Source organism: Podarcis gaigeae (genome assembly GCF_964106915.1).
Source record: "Podarcis gaigeae genome assembly, chromosome: 3".
NCBI classification, from domain to species: Eukaryota; Metazoa; Chordata; class Lepidosauria; order Squamata; family Lacertidae; genus Podarcis; species Podarcis gaigeae.
In genome coordinates this window covers 116300096-116323192 of record NC_139680.1, presented here as the reverse complement: position 1 = coordinate 116323192, position 23097 = coordinate 116300096, and the positions used below count along the sequence as shown (strand labels likewise).

General features: G+C 46.5%; 1 protein-coding gene across 1 annotated transcript in view; it reads left to right on the top strand.

Annotated features, from left to right (window-relative positions):
* GATA4 (GATA binding protein 4) overlaps window positions 1–22946 on the top strand; it is a 61420-nt gene extending 38474 nt beyond the window's left edge. The window contains exons 3-7 of the mRNA XM_083733651.1: window positions 10814–10980; window positions 12838–12963; window positions 13791–13878; window positions 15139–15290; window positions 16134–22946. Coding sequence (XP_083589777.1) covers window positions 10814–10980; window positions 12838–12963; window positions 13791–13878; window positions 15139–15290; window positions 16134–16310 — 710 coding nt within the window. The 3' untranslated portion in view covers window positions 16311–22946. The remainder of the gene's footprint in view (window positions 1–10813; window positions 10981–12837; window positions 12964–13790; window positions 13879–15138; window positions 15291–16133) is intronic.
* Window positions 22947–23097: the final 151 nt, after the last annotated feature.

Genomic DNA, 23097 nt, shown 5'->3' with positions numbered 1-23097 from the left:
TCTCTTTGGTTCTTGGGTGGCTAAGAAGAAATTGAAAAATAATGGCAATTAGGGCCTCAAATAAAAACGGTTGTCGCACAGAGTGCTGCTGTTTATTTTCATTTTTCTCATTTTCGCTATTTTATTATTTATTAAATCTGCATTAATTTACAAATGTCATAACTTTTGTACCCCCCTGGATCGTAAAAAACAACAACCAACCAAATGAAAAAACCTCAAAAAAGATAAAACAATAAAAATCATCCGTAAGAAAAATTAACGACAATAATTTTGACAACTTTTAAAAAGTTTTTTTAAAACAAAAAAGGCTAAAACAAAATTAAAATTGTTTTATATATGCCATAAGCTGCTCATAGTGGCTAGGGAAACCCAGTGAGATGGGTGGGGTATAAATATTATTACTACTATTATTAAACCTGCATCAACTTTCTATTTTTTATATATATTTTTATTAGTTTTTAACATATCATTTTCAACTATCATTTAACACAATTTCATATCTTATACATTTTTTTGTACTTCCATCAATCACATCTGAAAATTTTCCAATCTTTTTCACTTAATTTACATTTCTTATTTTCACTGTTACTTTTAATTATCTTAACTAATAACTCTCTTCATAACATTCTTTGCAATATTTCATATATTCCTCCTTACAAAACTTCTTGTAATCCTACTAGCGTAATCTGTTGATTACAATTGCTTTTCAAATAATTCACATATTTATTCCAAAGATTTTGGGTATAATATACAGTTAGAAGATTGCATCAACTTCCTAAACATCTGGGTAGGCTTCTCTGAGCAATATTTTTTTAGCAGGTGCCTTCACTGTGCTCTTTCCAGTGTCTGCTTTGAACAGCTCTCCTGGCTAGTAGCAAATCAATGGATCAGTCAAGTCCTCTTTTAAAGTCATCCATGTTTGTGGCCATCACTGCCTCCTGTGGGAGAGGGTTCCACAGTTTCTTCTTTGGCAATCACTCGTAGCTAAGATTGTATTCCACAGTCTTAACAGTGAGTCCATAAGTGACTGTGGAGGCCAATTCTGAATCCGCACATCCTTCCACAGTGGGAACATAGGTTTCCAGGTGGGAGTTGCCCACAGTGAAGGTTTGCTAAGCGTGCCTTCCTCTTAGCACGTTTCTCCCTTGCGTCCTGAGTTCAAGTGTCTTCAAAATCTGTGACACCTTTGGTAAAGGCTGTTCTGCAACTGGAGCGCTCGCAGGCTAGTGTTTCCCAGTTGTCAGGATTTATATTACATTTTTAAAGATTTGCCGTGAGAGAGTCTTAAAACCTCTTTCGTTGACCACCAGCAATACGCTTTCCATTTTTCAGTTCGGAATACAGTGGTACCTTGGGTTACATATGCTTCAGGTTACAGACTCCGCTAACCCAGAAATAGTACCTCGGGTTAAGAACTTTGCTACAGGATGAGAACAGAAATCGGGCTTCGGTCATGTAGCAGCAGCAGGAGGCCCCATTAGCTAAAGTGGTGCTTCAGGATAAGAACAGTTTCAGGTTAAGAACGGTCTTCTGAAACGAATTAAGTTCTCAACCCGAGCTACCACTGTAGAGTTGTTGCTTTAGAAGACAATAATCAGGCATCTGCACAACATGACCAGTCCAACGAGGTTGATGTTGAAGAATCATTGCTTCGACAACTGGTGATCTTTGCTTCTTCCAGTACACTGGCATTAGTTCATCTGTCTTCCCAAGTGATGTGTGTAAAAATTTTCAGAGACAAAATTTAACTATGTGCTGAGTGAAGAAAACCTTTCTTTTAACCATCCTGTATCTTCCAACATTCGTGGATGTCCACGAACTTACTGTTAAGCTCTTGACTCTCCTGTTGTTGTTCTCTTCTCTTCTCATGAGGTGGCCAAAGTATTGGAGCCTCAGCTTCACAATCTGTCCTTCCAGTGAGCGTTCAGAGTTGATTTCCTTCAGAATGGATCAGTTTGATCTTCGTGCAGTCCATGGGACTCTCAAGAGTCTCCTCCAGCACCACAATTCAAAAGCATCAATTAGCGGGAGAGCAAATATTCCCTGCGACAGAAAGGGTTTTTTTAAAAAAAGCTCCAAGAGTAACATAAATCTTTTCTGAATGGAATGTGCTCGCCTGCTGCAGCTATTGTTCTGTTGTTGGGCAGCAGCTCTCCAGACCCTTTGCTGCCTTGAATAAGCATTTCCTTTCCAAGTTGTTGGGACACCCACGGGAAAGAATCGGTGTCAAGAGGCCTCATAATGACAGGATTTAGAGCCGCTGCCAGAACCTGAAAGCCATAAATTGAGACGCCTTTGCCTGCTGCGCTTGGCACAGAGAACAGGCTTCTGAGTCCAATGGCCTCTGCAGCTCCTCTTTTAAAATTTGCAAGAAGCAGGTGAGGGGTTTGGCGCTGTGGATGGATCTGCGCTGATATGAAAAACGCTATAGAAAGAACGCTATAAAAATGCAGTTTATCGTTGGCGATGGACTGCTGCTCTGCGGCGCCCTCTGGCGTCACATTTTTATAATGCACTTTTTAACGTTGTAAGAGACACCGCCTTGCCAACAAAGGTCCGTATAGTTAAACGTATGGTTTTCCCAGTAGTGATGTATGGAAGTGAGAGCTGGACCATCAAGAAGGCTGATCGTCGAAGAATTGATGCTTTTGAATTATGGTGCTGGAGGAGAGTCTTGAGAGTCCCATGGACTGCAAGAAGATCAAACTGATCCATTCTGAAGGAAATCAGCCCTGAGTGCTCACTGGAAGGACAGATCCTGAAGCTGAGGCTCCAATACTTTGGCCACCTCATGAGAAGAGAAGACTCCCTGGAAAAGACCCTGATGTTGGGAAAGATGGAGGGCACAAGGAGAAGGGGACGACAAAGTCAAGATGGTGGGAGAGTGTTCTTGAAGCTACCAGCATGAGTTTGACCAAACTGCGGGAGGCAGTGGAAGACAGGAGTGCCTGGCGTGCTCTGGTCCATTAGGTCACGAAGAGTCAGACACAACTAAACAACAACAAAAATTGACCCATGTTCCTGAGTCCTTTGTCATGAAAAGAATCCTCACCTGCTACCATAGGAGTCAACTCCTAGGGACCGAGGTCCCTGCAGGGGCCGCCCCCCCAAATCTGAACACCATTGCCATTCAAATAGTGTGTGTGTGCCACGTCATATGATGGATTCTGTGTGGTGGAGAAGGCATCAGAACATCAGAAGAGCATCCCCAATGATTAGACCATCTACTAATCGCAATGGCTATGTTCTGCCTGCACCGCTGGAAGCAGCAAGGCCATATTTCATAAAGTGAACAACCGGACACATAAGTTGTTCTCCAAAAAGAAATTGAGTTTTTGTGCTTTTTGGGGGGGGGGAATAAAAAGGAACACTTCCGACATGGGTTGCCATACGCCCAGGTTTCCCCAGATGTTTTATGCTTATTTGTGTGATTGATGCCCGGACGCTATTTTTGACAGGCAAATCCCAGCTACCTCTGGACATATACACCAAAGAAAATCCCGTGTTGCAAAACAGAACCCTCTGAACAGCAGACAGTACATGGCCATGAATCAGCTATCACTAAAAAATGTACACTTTTTAGTGATAGCTGATCCATGGCCATTTGATGTACCTTTGGGTGGTGCTGTGGGTTAAACCACAGAGCCTAGGACTTGCCGATCAGAAGGTTGGCGGTTCACACTTGATCTTAGCCAAAAGGCCGAGAAGCGATGAAGGTTGGCGGTTCAAATCCCCGCGACGGGGTGAGCTCCCATTGCTCGGTCCCTGCTCCTGCCAACCTAGCAGTTCGAAAGCACATCAAAGTGCAAGTAGATAAATAGGTACCACTATGGCGGGAAGGTAAACGGCGTTTCCATGCGCTGCTCTGGTTTGCCAGAAGCGGCTTAGTCATGCAGGCCACATGATCTGGAAGCTGTACGCTGGCTCCCTTGGCCAATAAAGCGAGATGAGCGCCAGAACCCCAGAGTCGGCCATGACTGGACCTAATGGTCAGGGGTCCCTTTACCTTTACCTTTAATTTGCTGATGAAGGTTTATCATTGAAACAGTTCATTATCCTGGAAGAACTGTACTGTCTGCTGCTGTGCTTTGAGCACCCTATTGCGACGTTTGGAGCACCCATCATCTCACCTGTGTAGGATATTGAGAGTGGAAAAGCATTCTGCCTCCATTTCAGTGATCTTTGACAGTGACTTACCATTCCTGTTCAAGGAATATTTATTTGTTTCTTATTTGTTTGTGACTCCATGCACATATTACCAGATTTTTTTCCAATGAATTCGGGGACACTTTAATTCATTCATTCATTCATTCATTCATTCATTCATTCATTACTACATGTTCGGGACACTGATGCTGCAGCGAAGGCGGTGGCAGAGGGGTGGACACTGCCTTGACCTCAACCACCATGTTTTTCCCCTCCCTCCGAAGCTTCTGTCTCCTTTCTCCATGAGCCTGGGAAGCCCCTGAGTTGTTGGTTCTTCAGTGGTGGTGGTTGGGAAGTGGTGCGCAGTGGGTCAGGCATTGAAGGCGGAGAAGGAGGGCTGAGAGCGGCAGCAGCAGCAAGGCTTAGGCAGCGCAATGCCTCCCTTCCCATCAAAGCAGCCCCAATCCCATTCCTACTTGCGTGCAAGCAGGAGGGGGCAGGGATCTCTCAGGCAGCACGATGCCTCTCTTATAATATTATAATTATAATTATTATTTATTTATACCCCGCCCATCTGGTTGGGTTTCCCCAGCCACTCTGGGCGGCTCCCAACCGAATATTAAAAACAATACAGCTTCAGGCATTAAAAATCTCCCTAAACAGGGCTGCCTTCAGTTGTCTTTTAAAAGTAAAATAGTTGTTTATTGCCTTGACATCTGCTGGGAGGGCGTTCCAGAGGGCGGGCGCCACCACCGAGAAGGCCCTCTGCCTGGTTCCCTGTAACTTGGCTTCTCGCAGTGAGGGAACCGCCAGAAGGCCCTCAGAGCTTGACCTCAGTGTCTGGGCTGAAAGATAGGGGTGGAGACGCTCCTTCAGGTATACAAGACGGAGGCAGTTTAGGGCTTTAAAGGTCAGCAGCAACACCGGAGCAGCCCCAATCCCATTCCTACTTGTGTGCAAGCAGGAGGGAGCGGGGATCCCTCAGCTGGGAAGGGAGGCTACCTGTTGCCTAACTGAGAGATCCCTGGCCCCTCCTGCTTGCAAGCAAGCCCTGATAGGCAGCGTGAAGCCTCCCTTCACAGCTGAGAGATCCCCACCCTACCCTTACTTGCACACAAGTAGGAGTTGGGAGGCTGCTCCAATAGGCAGCATGAAGCCTCCCTTCACAACTTAGTTGCTGGGGTCAGGGAAGGTGGAGGCAGCCTAGAAGCCGCATCTTAGAGCCCCTACACCACCATCATATGGGGATTTCCGAGCAGCTCCTGAAGCCAGCCAGAGTGAAATATACTCGGAGTCGAGTGTGGATTCCATGCTCTTTATTCAGCTCATAGTAGTGAGGAATAGAAGTTCCCCCAAAGTGTCTGCTTTATATACATTATTTACACAATGGGCCCCACGTGATTGGCTAATTCCAGGATTCTCCTGTAGGCCAATCAGGTTGCGGATTCACTTCCACCTGGAGTTGGATTGGGTGGCTCCTGCGGACCAATCAGACTGCTGCATTTTGGATCCTATTGTTCTAGGACCAATCAGACTGCTGCATTCTGAATCCTATTGTTCTAGGACCAATCAAACTGCTGCATTCTGAATCCTATTGTTCTAGGACCAATCAGACTGCTGCATTTTGGATCCTATTGTTCTAGGACCAATCAGACTGCTGCATTCTGAATCCTATTGTTCTAGGACCAATCAGACTGCTGCAATTTGGATCCTATTCAACTCAGTACATAACACAGAGCCGACTGCTCCAGGCTGCTGAGACTGCCGCTGCTGCGTTTCCCGGGGACATTAGATAAAATCCGGGGACATTCCGGGGATGGAATTTGTCCGGGGACTTATTCGCAAATCTGGGAACTGTCCCTGGGAAACGGGGGTGTCTGGTAACCCTAGACTGGGCGAATGTTTGGTTTGATGGACCTCAACTTCTGCTTTGAACCATCTTGGAAAGGAGAGCGAGTCTATTCCAACAGCACACTTAGCAGGGCCGGATTTGATGTGTTGCAGCCTCCAAGGCCTGCAGCTGTTATTTTTAAACTGTTCCGCTCCACAGCCAGTTTTCCCCCCCTTTGCAAGTGATTCCAGCTTCTGTCTGGCACAGGACTGAGGCTGAATTTCTTCCAAAGAAAAGAAGAAATGCGTTTCTTATCAGCTTGGGCCTGGACGTTATGTATGCTCTGCCTAAGAATTGCAGTGTGCAGCACAAACAGCCTTCTGTTACTGCATGATTATAAATCCTGGGCCGCATATAAATCCAGAGCATATCAGATGGCAGGGGCATCACTTAGGATTATTTTCCTAATAACATAAGAAGAGCATACCCTCCAACTTTTCTCTGATGAAAATAGGGACGTCCTATTCTATCATTATTATCATTATTGTACTATTTATACCCTACCCACCCAGGGCCGGATTTAGATTTGATGAGGATTTAGTTTTGATTACTGAAGGTAATGGGGCCCTTTATATGTCCATCTCTCCTTTGTCACTTTTTTGTGTTGAATATATGCTATATGGTCATTTATTGACCTAATAGTTATCCCAAGCCATTTGCACATGTGGCCGTGCAACCAGTCCATGCAGAATGTAGGCACCCTATATATAGAAATGAGCAAACCAGTGATATTTTAGGGAGCAGGCTACCAGGAGGGGCCACTGCTTACATCCTAGGAGCCTACACAACACAAAACACTGTTGCTGTATGTAGGTTTTATTTTATTTGTTTTTTATCTTATATTTTGGAAACGTACATCCAGGGTTTTTTTCCCCTTAATTTTTTGGCCCTAAGCTATAAGCTTGTTTAGCTTATATGTAAATCTGGCACTGAACCCATCTGACTGGGTTAGCCCAGCCACTCTGGGCAGCTTCCCACATATATAAAAACATAATAAAACATTAAGCATTTTTTTTAAAAAGCCCCTTCCCTTTACTGGGCTGCCTTTAGATGTCTTCTAAAGATCTCCATGGCTCAGGGGTCGCATAACTCCCTACCCTCCCTCCCATTTCTCCAATGAAAATAGGGACGTCCTAAGGAAAAGTGGGACACGGGTGGCGGTACATGGGTGGCACTGTGGGTTAAACCACAGAGCCTAGGACTTGCCGATCAGAAGGTTGGCGGTTCGAATCCCCGCGAAGGGGTGAGCTCCCGTTGCTCGGTCCCTGCTCCTGCCAACCTAGCAGTTCGAAAGCACATCAAAGTGCAAGTAGATAAATAGGTACCGCTCCGGCGGGAAGGTAAATGGCGTTTCTGTGTGCTGCTCTGGTTCTCCAGAAGCGGCTTAGTCATACTGGCCACATGACCCGGAAGCTGTCCGCCGGATCCCTTCGCCAATAAAGCGAGATGAGCGCCGCAACACTAGAGTCAGCCATGACTGGACCTAATGGTCAGGGGTCCCTTTACCTTTAAGGAAAAGCGGGACATTCTGCGATCAAATCAGAAATCGGGGAGGCTTCTGTAAATCTGGGGCTGTCCCTGGAAAATAGGGAGGCTTGTAATAGATAGAATGGACAGAGGCTTTTAGGTAGAGGTTTTGTAATGGCAATTCTTGCCTTGCAGGGGGTTGTACTAACCCAAATACCTACAGGAAGCAAGACAGGCGCACAACAGCAGTCTCCCCTCTCGCTGTTTCAGTTTTAAGACCTTTTTCAAAGCAACTTATGGCTGCAGAAATAAGCTGGGTCCTAAAAATACGCACAAAACCACCAGGAGCTTCTATGTGGAGAAAATTTTCTAATAAATGCAGAAAGACAACCAAAAAAAAGTGGGGGGCGGGACGGGACTTTTTATACACCTGCACCTGGGAATAACACCCTTGAGACTTTTCTTCTGCTGTCTGAAACATTTGTTTAAGCAGGAAACCTCCACCAGTCTCTCACAAACTTATTTTTCGCGCTGGTACCTCAGTTTTCGAACAGCTTAGAGCTCAAACGACTTGGAGCCTTGCCTGCAAGCAGCTGTGGAGGCGGGGATCTCTCAGAAGTGGAGCTAGCTGGGAAGCGGGGGCGGGAGTGACATCCCTTGCCTGCCGGCTAGGGCACTAGGGCTGCAGGTTTTGGATGCACGCGTGTCATAGGTTTGCCACCACTTGGCTAGGTGACCCTCGGGTTCCCTGCCAACCTGACAATTCTATGATTCTCTATGAAACTTGCCCTGTCCATTCTTCTGGCCTAAATTGGGATGATGCTTCCCCCTAGTGGCTGCACCAGTAGCAAGCAGGCAAAGTTAATTTGTGCTGGTGATTCTATACAGTGGTACCTCGGGTTACAGACGCTTCAGGTTACAGACTCCAGTAACCCAGAAACAGTACCTCGGGTTAAGAAGAAAAAAACGTGCAGTGGCAGCGGGAGGCCCCATTAGCTAAAGTGGTGCTTCAGGTTAAGAACAGTTTCAGGTCAAGAACAGACCTCCACAACGAATTAAGTTCTTAACCTGAGGAAGCACTGCACAAAGAAGTCCTGTACAGTGGTACCTTGGGTTACAGATGCTTCAGGTTACAGACGCTTTGGGTTACAGACTCCGCTAACCCAGAAATAGTGCCTCGGGTTAAGAACTTTGCTTCAGAATGAGAACAGTAATCGTGCAGCGGCAGCGCAGCGGCAGCGCAGCAGCAGCGCAGCAGCAGCGGGAGGCCCCATTAGCTAAAGTGGTACCTCAGGTTAAGAACAGTTTCAGGTTAAGAATGGACCTCCAGAACGAATTAAGTTCTTAACCCGAGGTACCACTGTACAGCTTTGGGATCAGGATACCTAAGATAAGACCGCCGTACATTCAGAGTTTCCTGGACGTAGCCGGGATTTGCCCTGTGGAAAATGGCATTCAGGCGGAATTTTTGAAAACCGACTAAAATGCCTGAGAAAACCCAGGCATGTGGCAGTCCGTATTGGAAGTGTTGATTTTCGGGGGACAATTTTCCTAAATAAATTGTTGGAAACTTTATTCTAGGGGGAGATTCTGCCAAAAAAAAAATTGCAACCATTTTGCCCACCCTACCCCCCCAAGAAAAGCTCAACAAAGAAAGCTCAACTGATTTTCACTTTTTTGAAATTTATCTCCTTATGTTGTACCCATCTGCATTCATGCATCTATCATCTTATTAGGAGAGGCGTTCCGTACAATGTAGGAACAGGTCTTGTGTGGCACTCAGCCTTTAGAATTTTGTTGTTGTTGTTTAGTCGTGTCTGACTCTTCGTGACCCCATGGACCAGAGCACGCCAGGCACTCCTGTCTTCCACTGCCTCCCGCAGTTGGGTCAAACTCATGTTGGTAGCTTCGAGAACACTGTCCAACCACCTCGTCCTCTGTCGTCTCCTTCTCCTTGTGCCCCCCCCATCTTTCCCAACATCAGGGTCTTTTCCAGGGAGTCTTCTCTTCTCATGAGGTGGCCAAAGGATTGTAGTCTCAGCTTCAGGATCTGTCCTTCCAGTGAGCACTCAGGGCTGATTTCCTGAAGAATGGATTGGTTTGATCTTCTTGCAGTCCATGGGACTCTCAAGAGTCTCCTCCAGCACCAGAATTCAAAAGCATCAATTCTTCGGCGATCAGCCTTCTTTATGGTCCAGCTCTCACTTCCATACATCACTACTGGGAAAACCATAGCTTTAACTATACGGACCTTTCAAATATCTTAAGGGCTGTCCCATGGAAGAGGGAACAAGCTTGTTTTCTCCATCTCTGGAGGGTAGGACCCGAACCAAAGGCTTCAAATTACAGTGATACCTTGGTTCTCAAATGCCTTGGTACTCAAACAACTCGGAACCCAAACACTGCAAACCTGGAAGTAAGTGTTCTGGTTTGCAAACTTTTTTCAGAAGCCGAATGTGCTCTGTTTTGAGTGCTACGCTTCTGTTTTCAGTGCCACACTTCAGTTTTGAGTGTCTGCCAGTTTTTACTATTTATTTTGTGTTTTTGTTTTTGCCGCTCTTTCAGTTTTTTTTTTTGTGACTGTGTGGGACCCAGTTCAGCTACTGATTGATTGATTGATTGATTGATTGATTGACTGCAGTACATTTTTTATTGCTTTCATTTTATGGTTCAATGGTCTCGTTAGATACTAAAATTCATGTTAAATTGCTGTTTTAGGGATTGTTTTTAAAAGTCTGGAACGGATTAATGCATTTTGCTTTACAGTCATACCTCGGGTTACAGACGCTGCAGGTTGTGTTTTTTCGGGTTACGGACCTGCCGAAACCCCGAAGTACTGGAATGGGTTACTTCCGGGTTTCGGGGGTCGCGCATGTGCAGAAGTGCTAAATTGTGCTTTACACATGCGCAGAAGCGCCGAATCGCAACCCACGTGTGCGCGGGTGGATTAATCCATTTTGCATTACTTTCTATGGGAAAGTGCGCCTTGGTTTTGGAACGCTTTGGTTATGGAACGGACTTCCAGAGCAGATTACTTTTGAGAACCAAGGTACCACTGTACGAGAAAGATGATTCCGACTTAACATCAGAAAAAGCTTTCTGAGAGTAAGAGCTGTTTGACAGTGGAACGGTTTACCTCAGGATGTGGTGGACTCCTTGGAGGTTTTTAAGCAGAGGTTGGATCTGTCAGGGATACTTCCGCTGTATTCCTGCATTGCAGAGGGTTCCTTGCAATGCCACAACTCTATGATTCTGTGAGACCAACTTTTCCTTCCTCTTTCTCTCCCCCTTTCCCTCTTGCTCCTGCAGATTTTTATGACGATTACTCCGAAGGCCGGGAATGCGTCAACTGCGGAGCGATGTCCACCCCGCTGTGGCGGAGAGATGGGACCGGCCATTACCTGTGCAACGCTTGCGGTCTCTACCACAAGATAAACGGCATTAACCGACCGCTGATCAAACCCCAGAGGAGGCTGGTAAGAAAAGGCCTGCGGAAACCTAGGATGCCATCTCTGAACTCAGCCCGGAAGCGCGATCTCAGTTGCTGGCGGTGAATTAGAAATTCCTATTCACTAGTTTATGATATTGCATCATTGATTGCTATATTTTTGCGTGTTCAGACCCAGAAACCTCCCCCCGAAATAAATTCACTCTTGACTCAGATTTTGGGTTTTGGCAGAGTTTAGGCCACAACTTTATAGATTACAGAAAGTGAATGGTTGCATAGGCTCTGGTTCAACTAGCTCCCTGCCATGCAGGTAACGCTGACCCAGGGTTCCAGCATAGGTCAGCCAAGGGTGAACATCTGGATAAGCGGAAAGCCGGGCACAGTCTATCTCTGCCACCCAAATGCCCCCCTGGACTCAGGCACGGGCACAATCCCCTCTCAGGGGTTTACCAAACCATTGAGTCCCTGGATTCCTTTAACGGAATACCTTTCACATAGGGATGGTGAGAGCGTTCTCCCATCCCTTTCACCTGAACCTGAGCCTATCCACAACCTTACAAGTTGTCATGATTTGCTACACGGCAAGCGAAACCCAAATGGCACCAGCCAATCAGCCAAGTAGGGAAAATTCCTGCCGTGCCCCTGTCCCAGCGACAGACAACACACGACGGCATAGCAAGGTCAAGCGCAAAGCCCTAAAAGTAGGGAGAGCTGGGCGGGTGTTCTGATGCATGCGCCGAAAGAGGAAGCGCTGGGTCACGTGCATGGGTATAAATAGGTCCCTCGAACCGTTTGTGCTGTGTCCCATTGGCCAGATTGCACCCAGCTACGAGGGACCTACCAATCGGGTGTTGTGGCTGACCAGTTGTACCCACCCACAACACAGGGAGTCGGTTCTCCAGGTCTCACCACAACACGTGCCCTCTTTAAGGGAGGACCCAATTTAATACAAAGGTTCCCAACGTGGACAGTAGCGCCCCCTAGTGGCGGTGGGATTACCTAGGAGGCGCTAAGATGCTTGAAGATGGTTAAAAGTAAAGTAAAAAAGACAGTAGGCAGTTGCTGGAGATGTAAATGACTATCAAGACTCTGAACATCCCTGGATCAAGTTCATCAGTTTTGTTGAATTAATTAAACTAGTTTTCATTGTATTTTGGAGGAACGTGGAATTGATGGTTGCTGCGTTGTTTTATTGCCTTGTTAGTGGGTCGTGCAAACTAACATTCTGAATAACTCCTTTTGTAAGGGGTTGCAGGGACAGGAATAGGGTGGGCCCTGAAAACACATGTCTCAGATTTCCAAGGTTGGGGTAGAAGGGACCCTGAGGATCATCGAGTCCAACCCCCTGCAATGTATTAATATGCAGCTGTCCCGTAAGGGGATCGAACCTGCAACCTTGGCATTATCAGCACCATGCTCTAACCAACTGAGCTATCCAGGTTGCATCTTCAGCATTCACAAAAGCTGTGTAGCGAAGAAGCCAGAGGCACCTCTGTGGGGAGGGAATTCCACAACTTAGGGGCCGCTGCAGAGAAGGCCCTGTCCTAGGCCACTCTGGCTGAGCTTCTGAGGGTGAAGGAAAGACCAAGGGGCCCCCTCTGCGGATCTTAATACCTGAGGGGATCTGTAGGGAAGGAGCCGGTCTCTCAGATGCTTAGGGCCCGAGTCATTTGGGGCTTTGAACCCAAACCGTGAGCATCTCGAATTGGGCCCAGAAACAAACCAGCAGCTGTTTTAGAACAGGGGTTGTGTGAGATCTAGAGGTGACCACAGACAGGAACCCGACCTCTGCAGACTTTAGGTATTCTTAAATAAGAATGGTTTGTCCAAGGCCACTGGTGAGTTAACAGCCATTTGTTCTCGCTTCCGACCCTTGTTCCTACAGTCGGCTTCCCGTCGGATCGGGCTCTCATGCGCCAATTGCCATACCACTACGACCACGCTGTGGCGCCGGAATGCAGAAGGCGAGCCAGTCTGTAACGCCTGCGGTTTATACATGAAGCTCCACGGGGTAAGAGCAACGTGCCAAAGCAGAGCATTCATTTTGCAGTCTCTCTGGAGCATGGGATATGTAGTGTACGAAAATGGCTTTTCCTGTGCGTTGGGGAACTATTTTATTTTGTTCAGTCCTTCCATTTGTTTCCTCACCCTCCCTCCACAAGGTAAGAGCAGCACACCAAAGAAGAACATACATCTTGCAGTCTCCCTGGAACATGGAATATGTAGTGTACATGGCACCATGGAACTACTGCCCTGCTTGGCTTTTCTCTGTGGCGTGACATGCGTTGTGGAACTATTTAATTTTGTTCGGCCATAAAATGAAAAGAAAACGCTTATTCAATTAGTGCACAGTTACGGTAATACTGTGGAACTCTCTGCCACAGGATGGCCATCAAGCTAGATGGCTTTGAAAGAGGATTAGACAAAATTCACAGAGGAGAGGGATGTTGATGGCTTCTAGACACAGCGACCATGCTCTGCAATTCACAGTTTGAAGCAGCAATGGTTCTGAATACAGTTGCCTGGAAACCACAGGAAGAAAAAAGGCTCTTGTGTTCGAATCCTACTTGTGGGTTTCCCACACGCATCTGGTTGGCCCTTGTGGGAAAAGGATGCTGAACTAGATGAGCCCTTGGTCAGATCCTGCAAGCACTTTTTACGTTCAGATGTTCTTAGCTTGTCTTCCTTGCGGGGAGATGAAAACCTGCTACGAAACAGTTCTGCCTCAGTTCCTGGCTTTGTAGCCCAGCTCCCGTTAGCCATGGACCGCTGTAATATTGGGAGGGGTTCATGTTCCTGGGTTTTTGTGCATGCTCTAAAAGGTTGGTGTCTCCTTAGGTCCCGAGGCCTTTAGCAATGCGGAAGGAAGGAATCCAGACCAGGAAGCGGAAACCGAAGAATTTAAACAAATCCAAGGCGCCAACAGGTGACTGCAGCGTTGCTTGTTTCGCAAAATGTATATATCGCTTCACAGCCCAAGTCAGAAACAATGAAACAATTTGTACAGATCACAGAACCATAGAATTTTAGTCCCAACTACAGTCATACCTCATGTCACGTCCGCTTCATGTTACATTCTTTCAGGTTACGTCCCACGGTGACCCGGAAGTACCGGAAAGGGTTACTTTTGGGTTTCGCCGCTCGCACATGCGCAGAAGCACAAAATGACGTCACGTGGATGTGCAGAAGCGGTGAATCTCAACCCGCGCATGCACAGACGCACCTCTGCATATTGCGCTCTTTTCATGTTGCGAACGGGCTTCTGGAACGGATCCCGTTCGCAACCAGAAGTACCACTGTAAAAAAGAATGGCAATTTAAGCTGATGGAATATGCGCAACTTGCCGACTCAACAACTAATAATATACTAATAATAATAGTTTATTATTTATACCCCACCCATCTGATGATGATGATGATGATGATGATGATAATAATACCTTTATTGTCAATGTACAACCTGTGCACAATGAAATTAACAAAGCCACTCTGGGCGGCTTCCAACAAAAGATTAAAAATACATTAAAACACCAGTCATTAAAAACTTCCCTGAACAGGGCTGGCTTCAGATGTCTTCTAAACGTCAACAAGAAGAACATATGTTTAGAAAAGACTGGAAAATGTTTATTGAATGGGGGGGGGGGGAATTGTGTACACTTGAAAAAGGTTGGCAGCATTTAGATAAAGTCAACCATGTGAATAAGTTTTGATGGATGTAATAATGGAATACTGAATGGTTTAGTTTATGTAAAATGCGCAGGGATCTATGGCATGCAAAATGAACCATGGAAAGAGAAGAAGGGAAGTCATTGATATTTTAAGGATCTTCAAATGAGTGTTCTAAATTGTAAAACAGAAAATTCGAACCACCAGCCTTTTGGTTAACAGCAAAATCCATTGCGCCACACAATTAATATTCCATAAATGATCCATAAACATCTTTCCGAACATCACAACATTGCAATTTATGTAATTTCAGCTGATTCCAGAGGACTTGAGCTGCAGTTCTAAAAGCCCAAGGGAGAGACACCAGATGCCCAGTTTGTTATCTTTGCAAAAAAAAAAAAACCGGAAGGCTCCCCACCCCCCTGGATGAAAAAATTGACCACAACAGAATCTGGCGCAGTCTCAAGACAGACTTAGTTTAACGCATTGTTGTCTTCTCCCTTCTCTTCTGCCATGCTCAGGGACCGCCAGTAGCGACAGCCTCCCCTCGTCCGTCAGTTCTGCCCCCTGCACCACCACGACAACCACCACCACTGCTATGGAAAAAATGCACCCCATCAAAATGGAACCAGGGATCTCCTCTCATTACGGGCACCCGGCACCCATTCCACAGGTGAGGAAGGAAGGAGCCGCCGCAGGAGGAATGGGGCAAAAGGGAAAGATTGTGGGGCGATTATAGAATCATAGAACTGTAGAATTAGAGGGGACCCTGCAGGTCATTCTTGCAATGCAGGAATCACACCTAAAGAGTCCCTGATGGATGGCTACCCACAGGGCCGGATTCAGCTTTGATGTGGCCCTCAGCTACTGAAGGTAATGGGGCCCTTTATATGTCAAGTTATCCTCTGTCAACAACAAATTGCCGCCTGTTTTTTGTGTTGAATATATGCTATGTGGTAATTTATGGACCTAATAAGTATCTCAAGCCATTTGCACATGCAGAATGTAGGTAAAGGTAAAGGTACCCGACCATTAGGTCCAGTCGTGACCAACTCTGGGGTTGTGGTGCTCATCTTGCTTTATTGGCCGAGGGAGCCGGCGTACAGCTTCTGGGTCACGTGGCCAGCGTGACAAAGCCGCTTCTGGCGAACCAGAGCAGTGCACGCAAACACCGTTTACCTTCCCGCCAGAGCGGTACCTATTTATCTACTTGCACTTTGATGTGCTTTCGAACTGCTAGTTTGGCAGGAGCAGGGACCGAGCAACGGGAGCTCACCCCATCGCGGGGATTCGAACCGCCAACCTTCTGATCGGCAAGTCCTAGGCTCTGTGGTTTAGACCACAGCGCCACCCGCGTCCCTTGCAGTAGGGTATAATTCATCTCTATTAAGCATATTATTGTGTATAATGGCGAGTTGCTGCTGTTAATTACTTCCTTCCCCTGCACTTCCATTGATAATCTGCTTTTCTCTCTCTTTCTCCATTCCACCTCCACGTCCCCCCCCCCCCCCAAAAGGCATTCTCAGTCGCTGCCATGTCTGGACCTGTTCTTCACTCTCCAATGCCGAGCCTCAAACTTTCTCCACAGAGCTACCCGGTATCTATGAGCCAATCTCCGCAGCCCAGCTCCAAGCAAGACTCCTGGAACAGTCTGGTCCTGGGTGAAAGCCATGGAGACATTATCACGGCATAACTGTCTCTGCGCCGCAGCTTCAGGCTCAGGATACAAAAGCATCTTTCCACCATCTGACGACACTGGGATGCTTTCTTCGTTTCCTTTCACTTGCTTTCTCCAGCCACTTTCCTGAGGGCTGTAGATCCCGATCCGACGGCTGGGCGCAGGCCGTCCCTTGAAAGCCTCTCCGAGGCACATTCTTTCTCACAAAGGATTCTGAGTACTGTGGTTCGCCCCTCACAGAGTCTAGATTCCCAGCAACCTTTGGCAAACTACCATGCCCAAAATTCTTTGAGAGGAACGAATGTGCTTCGGAGGTGATTGAAGTGTACAGAACCGTTCCAGATCGTGTCGTCGAAAGGTTTTGTTTGGGGGCTTGCTTTGAAAAAAGACTTCGGTGAAGTTGCCGCCACACTTGGAACGAACGAGGTCTTCAGTCGCTTCAGAGCCTCAAATGACAACTGCCTTCAGAGAAGCTGACAGAAACTCCAATTAAAAGTATGTGTACACATGGACAAATCCAGCCCTGCAGTCTTTGACAGCACCCTTGTTGGCTTTTGCTATTAAATTCCCCACTCTGGCCCGGCAGGAGGAGAGAAGATTCCCTTGCGCTGGCTTACCCAGAAATACAGAATCCTAGAACCAGAGAATTTTAGAGTTGGGACCCCAAAGCTTCATCTAGTCTAACCCCTTGCAATGCAGGAATGACGATCATTCCCAAGATGCTTCCCAGGGCAAGCGTTGGCTGTGTGAATGAATTTTCCAGACATCTGATGCTCACTGAAATAGCCAAGGTCAGATAACTGCAAGATTATGTGTCTGAGCTGTCAACAGATCTATCCCCTCCGACGGATCTTTCACCTTTCCCAATGTCCCTGGAAAGGCAACCAGGTTTTTCCACACAGCTTCGAATCTTGGAAAAGCAAAGCGATGGACATGAATTGTGCGAAGGCGGGAGGAGAAGAGAGAACATGTGGACCAAACAATACCCCAATACTTACGAGTGATGGGGGGACGGTCAGCGGCTGGCATCCCCGATGCACAAATCTGGCTCCTCTCAGTGGTGATGTTTGCCCACTTGGTTGCCAGCAGTCGATTCTTTGAAACGAGGGGTGAGCAGACTCACAGGGGACTAGCTGGGGCGTTATCCCTTCATGTCCCCCATTCGATTGTCAAAATGTCCCCACCCACAACACAAAAGAGCACTTGTTGCTGGGCAGGACTCTCGAGATACCGTCGCCGACGACTGCAACGCCGAATGAATACTTAAGATTTATTTGGGGTTTTCTCCTTCCCTGAATGGAGGACTGCAATCCCATAATACGCAAGGATGGAAAAGGAGATGGATTGTACAGCAAATGCCACAGATAAACACTAAGTGGGAGACTTCAGGGTCTGGAAAAAGACACGAGAGCTGGGACAGAATTGTCGGGTTCTGGATAGCACGGCTAGTGACTGTCGCAAGAGGAATCTTGTGCATCCAGCAGTTTTGCAACTGCCTGCACTGTGCTAGTGTTAATTTAATTGCTTTTTCTGACGTCTTGATTATGCCTCCTCCTCTTCCTCCTCTCTCCACCCATTGCTATCAATAAATCTTTATTATTATTATTTTCAAAGCATCTGTTCCCACCAGGAATGGATCCGAAAGAGGGATTTCCTACTGCCCTTAGGAACACAGGACCTGAGTCAGACCGCCACTCCATCTATCTCAGTACTGTTGACACGGACTGGCAGCTGCTCTCCAGGATCTGCAGACTGGGGTCTCGACCAGCCCTATCTGGAGATGCTGGGGATTCATAGAATCATAGAATCTTAAGAGTTGGAAGGGACCCAAGGTTAATCTAGTCCAACCCCCTGCAATGCAGGAATCTCAGCTAAAGCATCCATGACAGATGATCATCCAACCTCTGCTTAAAAATCTCCAAGGAAGGAGAGCCCACTACCTCTGGCGGGAGTCTGTTCCACTGCCAAACAGCTCTGACTGCCAGAAAGGTTTTTCCGAATGTTTAGTCGGAATCTCCTTTCTTCTAACTTGAAGCCATTGGCTTGAGCCTATGCAGGAGAAAATAAGCTTGTTCCCTCTTCCGTGTGACAGCTCTTTAAATATCTGAAGGTGGCTCTCAAAGCTCAGTCTCCTCTTCTCCAGGCTAAACATACCCAGCTCCTTCAACCATTCCTCATAAGGCGTAGTTTCCAGACCCTTGATCATCTTGGTCGCTCTCCTCTGCACACGTTCCAGCTTGTCAACATCCTTCCTAAATTGCGGTGCCCGGAATGGGACACAGTATTCCAGATGTGGTCTGACCAAGGCAGAATAGAGTGGTGCTATGACTTCCCTTGATCTGGACACTAGACTTGGAAGCTTGATTGAACCTTGGCCCTTCTGCATGCAAGGCAAATGCTCTCTCCTTGCGCTATGGCCTCCCCAAATTAAATTCTCTTTCATTCTCACACAAAACGCTCTTGCTTTTTTGCAAGGAAGAGGTGAAGGGGAGGTCACAGGTGGCGCAGTCCTTAAACAGCAGCTCGCTTGATCGGTGATCAGCTTTGTTTGGGCACAACGATTACCATCATTTAACCAACGCTAATCCTGGCATGTTTAAAAACAATATTGCAAAGCTGCTGTTTAACGCTGGCATTCCCATTCCTGCAAACATCAAAGAGCTATAAAGCGCTTGAGCCGATTTAAACAAAAGCAAGCCCAGCCTTGCCTATCTGAAAGCAAACAGAATGGCTTTATTAAGCTTAATCCTCAAAGCTTTTTGGTGCATTTTACACTTGACCTCGTTCGATTTGGCCCTCCTTTGCAAATCTTACAGGCTCCAGACTGTAATCAATTGATGGCGAAGATGGTTCAGCTTTAGATTAAAGTGGTTCAGTCATAGAGGGCGCATTTTGCATACAGAAGAAGCCAGATTTGATCCCCAGCATGGCTAGTTAACTGAATCAGATGGCAGGGGATAGAGAAGATATGAAAGTCCCTGGATCAACGTCTTTGGACTACAACTCCCATCAGCCACTGGAGGGCACCACCTTGGCAAACGCTGCCCTAGAGAGCTGCTGCCCATCAGACAATACTAATCTAGATGGACACAAACACCTTTCCAGTTGTAGTCTTCAGTTCTGCCTTGAAGAGAACTTTTGTCTGGCTCCATGGTTTGGACGTTTAACTGAGGCCACAAACCTTGTATGAATCGCCCAGCTGAACCCTCGCTGGCGTTCTTCCTCAGTGGCACTTCCGTCATTCTGAAGGCAGCGTTTGGTTAGCAAGGCACAAGTTGGATCTGTTTGTGCCCAGCGCTGAAACGACAACATGGTGGCTTGGGGCTTTCCTGCAGGAACATTTTTAGAAGGCAGACCTATGCTTTTTGCCTAAGGTCCATGCATTTCATAAAGGGCCCACTTACATTTTCTCCAATACTTCAGGCGCTGGGGAGTCCCAAGACCTGATCCCCTTCTGCCACCAAATGAACATGAATTAAAACACATCGCAGCTTTTGTAAAATCTCTGCCAAACCCTGTGTGCCAGTTTCACGCAGCTCATTCCCCTTCCCTGAAAGAAACAGTTGTTTTTCTGCCATGTTTGTGTGGATGGTGGACATTTATGAGGGGCATTAAGCTTAATCGTTTACGTTGCTGAGGGCTGTTGTTCCTTCACTGTAACGTGAAAAAATAGCCTTTGCAGCCTCTGTGGCTGTCACACTTGCAAGGAAGAACTCATGGTGTAACTTCTTCCCCGCTAAACATTCCAGGAACTGTAGCAGCTGGGGAGACTGCAAATTATTTACATGTGCAAGCACCTTGTAACAAAAATGGAAAGACCAACCTTCAAACCTCTACACCTCAACCCAAATGTCCAGCAGAACATTGGCTGTCATTTTTGGAATGGAATTGAGACTTATAAACCTGTCGGTATGTTGTCTTTTGGTTAAAAGAAAAAAATAAAATATAGATATAGTAAAATAAAAGGAGAATTCCCTGGATGCCTAGCTCCAGGTTTGGGGCGAGTACTCTTTGGTGAGAGAGCCCCAGCAGAAATTTAAAACCACAAAAGTATGCAGCAAAGTCAAGCATGGAAACAGAGCCTTTAAAATATCTGCTTCTAAGTTGCTTCCAAAGTCTCCCAATTCCCTTAGCATAGAAAGAGACCATACATTTGGCAAGTCAAAAAATGGTTTACTTACAAACTCTTCAAAGGTCAGATTCATGTGCTTTTCCATACATCAGTCAGAAAACACGGGCAGTCAAACTTAAGATTAGTTCCAAAGTGGTGAAGGTTCCTAAATTAATTGTATAGAAACACGAAGATGGCTTGCTTAAGCCATGCGGTCTCCTTACCGGAAGGGTTCACATGATACAAGTGTGGTGGAAAGTGGGAGAACCAAGAGTTTGATAGCCCTTCCTTTGAATGTGAGCAGAGGTGACCTTGTCAAACCTTGCAGGACAGCATATACTGTGGTCTTAATCCTTCCATGCATTAATTCGAGTTGAGCACGCTGATTACAAAACCCAGGGGACAGTGTTAGGGTTTGGCTGCATTTTCATTATTAAAAATAATGTTTTGGATCATTCAGATGCTTCTCTAAGGGAGCCTCATTTTGTAACATATGCGGAGCATGCCGAGATCTACAGAGACGGAACTGGCACACGTGTTTCATCCCACAGGGCTGGGTTTTTTTTCTTTTTAAATATAGTACGTTACTCAAAACGTGTGCCCTAAAATTCAGCTGCGCTGAAAATTTATCCTGTGTTCCAGCTCCAGACATTCCGGAGGCTTATTATGGGGTGCAGGATTTGTCCTTGCTCTGACAGCTGGTCTGGGGAGAGGGGTGGCTCCTCCTGGAGAGGAGGCAAAAGACAGGCAGGGACCTGATCCATCGCCGAGGGAGATGCCATCCCTCAGTTTACAGGAGGAAAGAGATTGCTTTCTGAAATTATGAAAGGGGTAGAAAATCTTGGGTGAAATTATCGTGGCTTTTTGCTATGTATACCTTACTCTCGGGATGCGGGTGCCACTGTGGGTTAAACCACAGAGCCTAGGACTTGCCGATCAGAAGGTTGGTGGTTCTAATCCCCGCGACGGGGTGAGCTCACGTTGCTCAGTCTCTGCTCCTGCCAACCTAGCAGTTCGAAAGCACATCAAAGTGCAAGTAGATAAATATGTACCACTCCAGTGGGAAGGTAAACAGTGTTTCTGTGCGCTCCTCTGGTTCTCCAGAAGCGGCTTAGTCATGCTGGCCACATGACCTGGAAGCTATATGCCAGCTCCCTCGGCCAGTAGAGCGAGATGAGCGCCGCAACCCCAAAGTCGGTCACGACTGGACCTAATGGTCAGGGGTCCCTTTACCTTTTTTACCTTACTCTCAGGGTGACTGAGGCGTTTGTGGGCAGTTTCTTCCCTTCTGCAAAAGAATGTGTTGCTCTCTTCAGCCTTGCTGTTTGCCTCACGACATTCTCAACTTGGCTTTCCCATTTGCACGAGAAGGTCAGGTACTCTCTATTCTCCAACTGCTCTTTTTTTTGGGGGGGGGGGGTTACATGAAATTGTATTAACTTTTTAAAAAATCCATGTGAATCTTTTTTTTTTCAAAAATAAAAAAGTATAAAGGGGAAAACTTCCCTCAAAACCAAAATCAGCAGGCATCCTTATCTCCAGCAACTTGGTAGCTGGCTTCTCCAGTTTTCTATGCTTCAATTAATGCCCAGGGGTAGGTGTCATAAGTAAGGCATTGCAGGGAGTTGGACCCTTCAGGTCCCTTCCAACTCTACAATTCTATGAATCTGTGACTCTTCGCATGGGGCTTTTCTTAAAGATAAATAAATCAGGTAACCAGGTAGGCTGCAGAGCACTGGAGAAATGTCGAATGTGACCCCCCCCCCCCGTTGTTTTCATCACTCTGTGCCAAGAAACGCTTCACCTGTTGAATTTCCATGTATTTTGTTTTACAAAAGAAGTGACAGCCAAATTTCGATGTGTTCTAGGTGACCCATGCTGGAGCTTAGCTAAGGATGCAAACCTGTGCCTTTACCACGCCAGGCTGCAGCAGGGAGATCGTATTAGGCAAGACTTCCACCATGCTGTAAATAAATAAGTTAACAGACACCCCCTGCAGTTAGAAAACTAGCTTATAAGGGAGAAGGCTGGAGGGGGATTGTTTTTCCCTGACTTGCTAGTTTTCTACGTGCAGGGAGTTTGGAGCATTTGAATATGTGAGCCCCACCTGCAGGTGGAAGTGCTGGAGTCCAGAAACAGGTTGACCATCTCCAAGTCGAACTACATTGAACTACAAGTTGAACTTCTTTGAACGTAGTTCGCCCTAGTTGGCAGCCCTGGATAGTTAGGCTAGGGGAAATGACCAGCATCTTTGGGCCTATAAACTGGCTGGTAACTTTAAGTGACATTCATACCATTTCTTTAATAATAATAATAAAAACAATCCATGTATTTTGTGGAAAGGTGCTGTTCCAGGAACATGCTTGCTTGAATGGTTGATGGCGAGGCAGGAGCCCGAACAAGTTTAAGATTATTTAAAGTTATAATATATACGTGTGAATATCTCTCTCTATATTATGATGCAATATGACTACCGATCTGCATACTGACTTCACCTGTTAGAATGAACGGAAATAAATGGACAGGCATTCATTTCCAAATCGAGAAAGTCTTCCTTCTTCGTCCTTTCGCGTCTCAAAATCTCTTCGTTGCAGTGATGAGGGTGCCAAAAATCCAGAGTTCTGCGCATGCACACGCACACTAGAAAGCAACATTGGAAAGCAACAAAACTTGCTAGTACGTACTGCAACT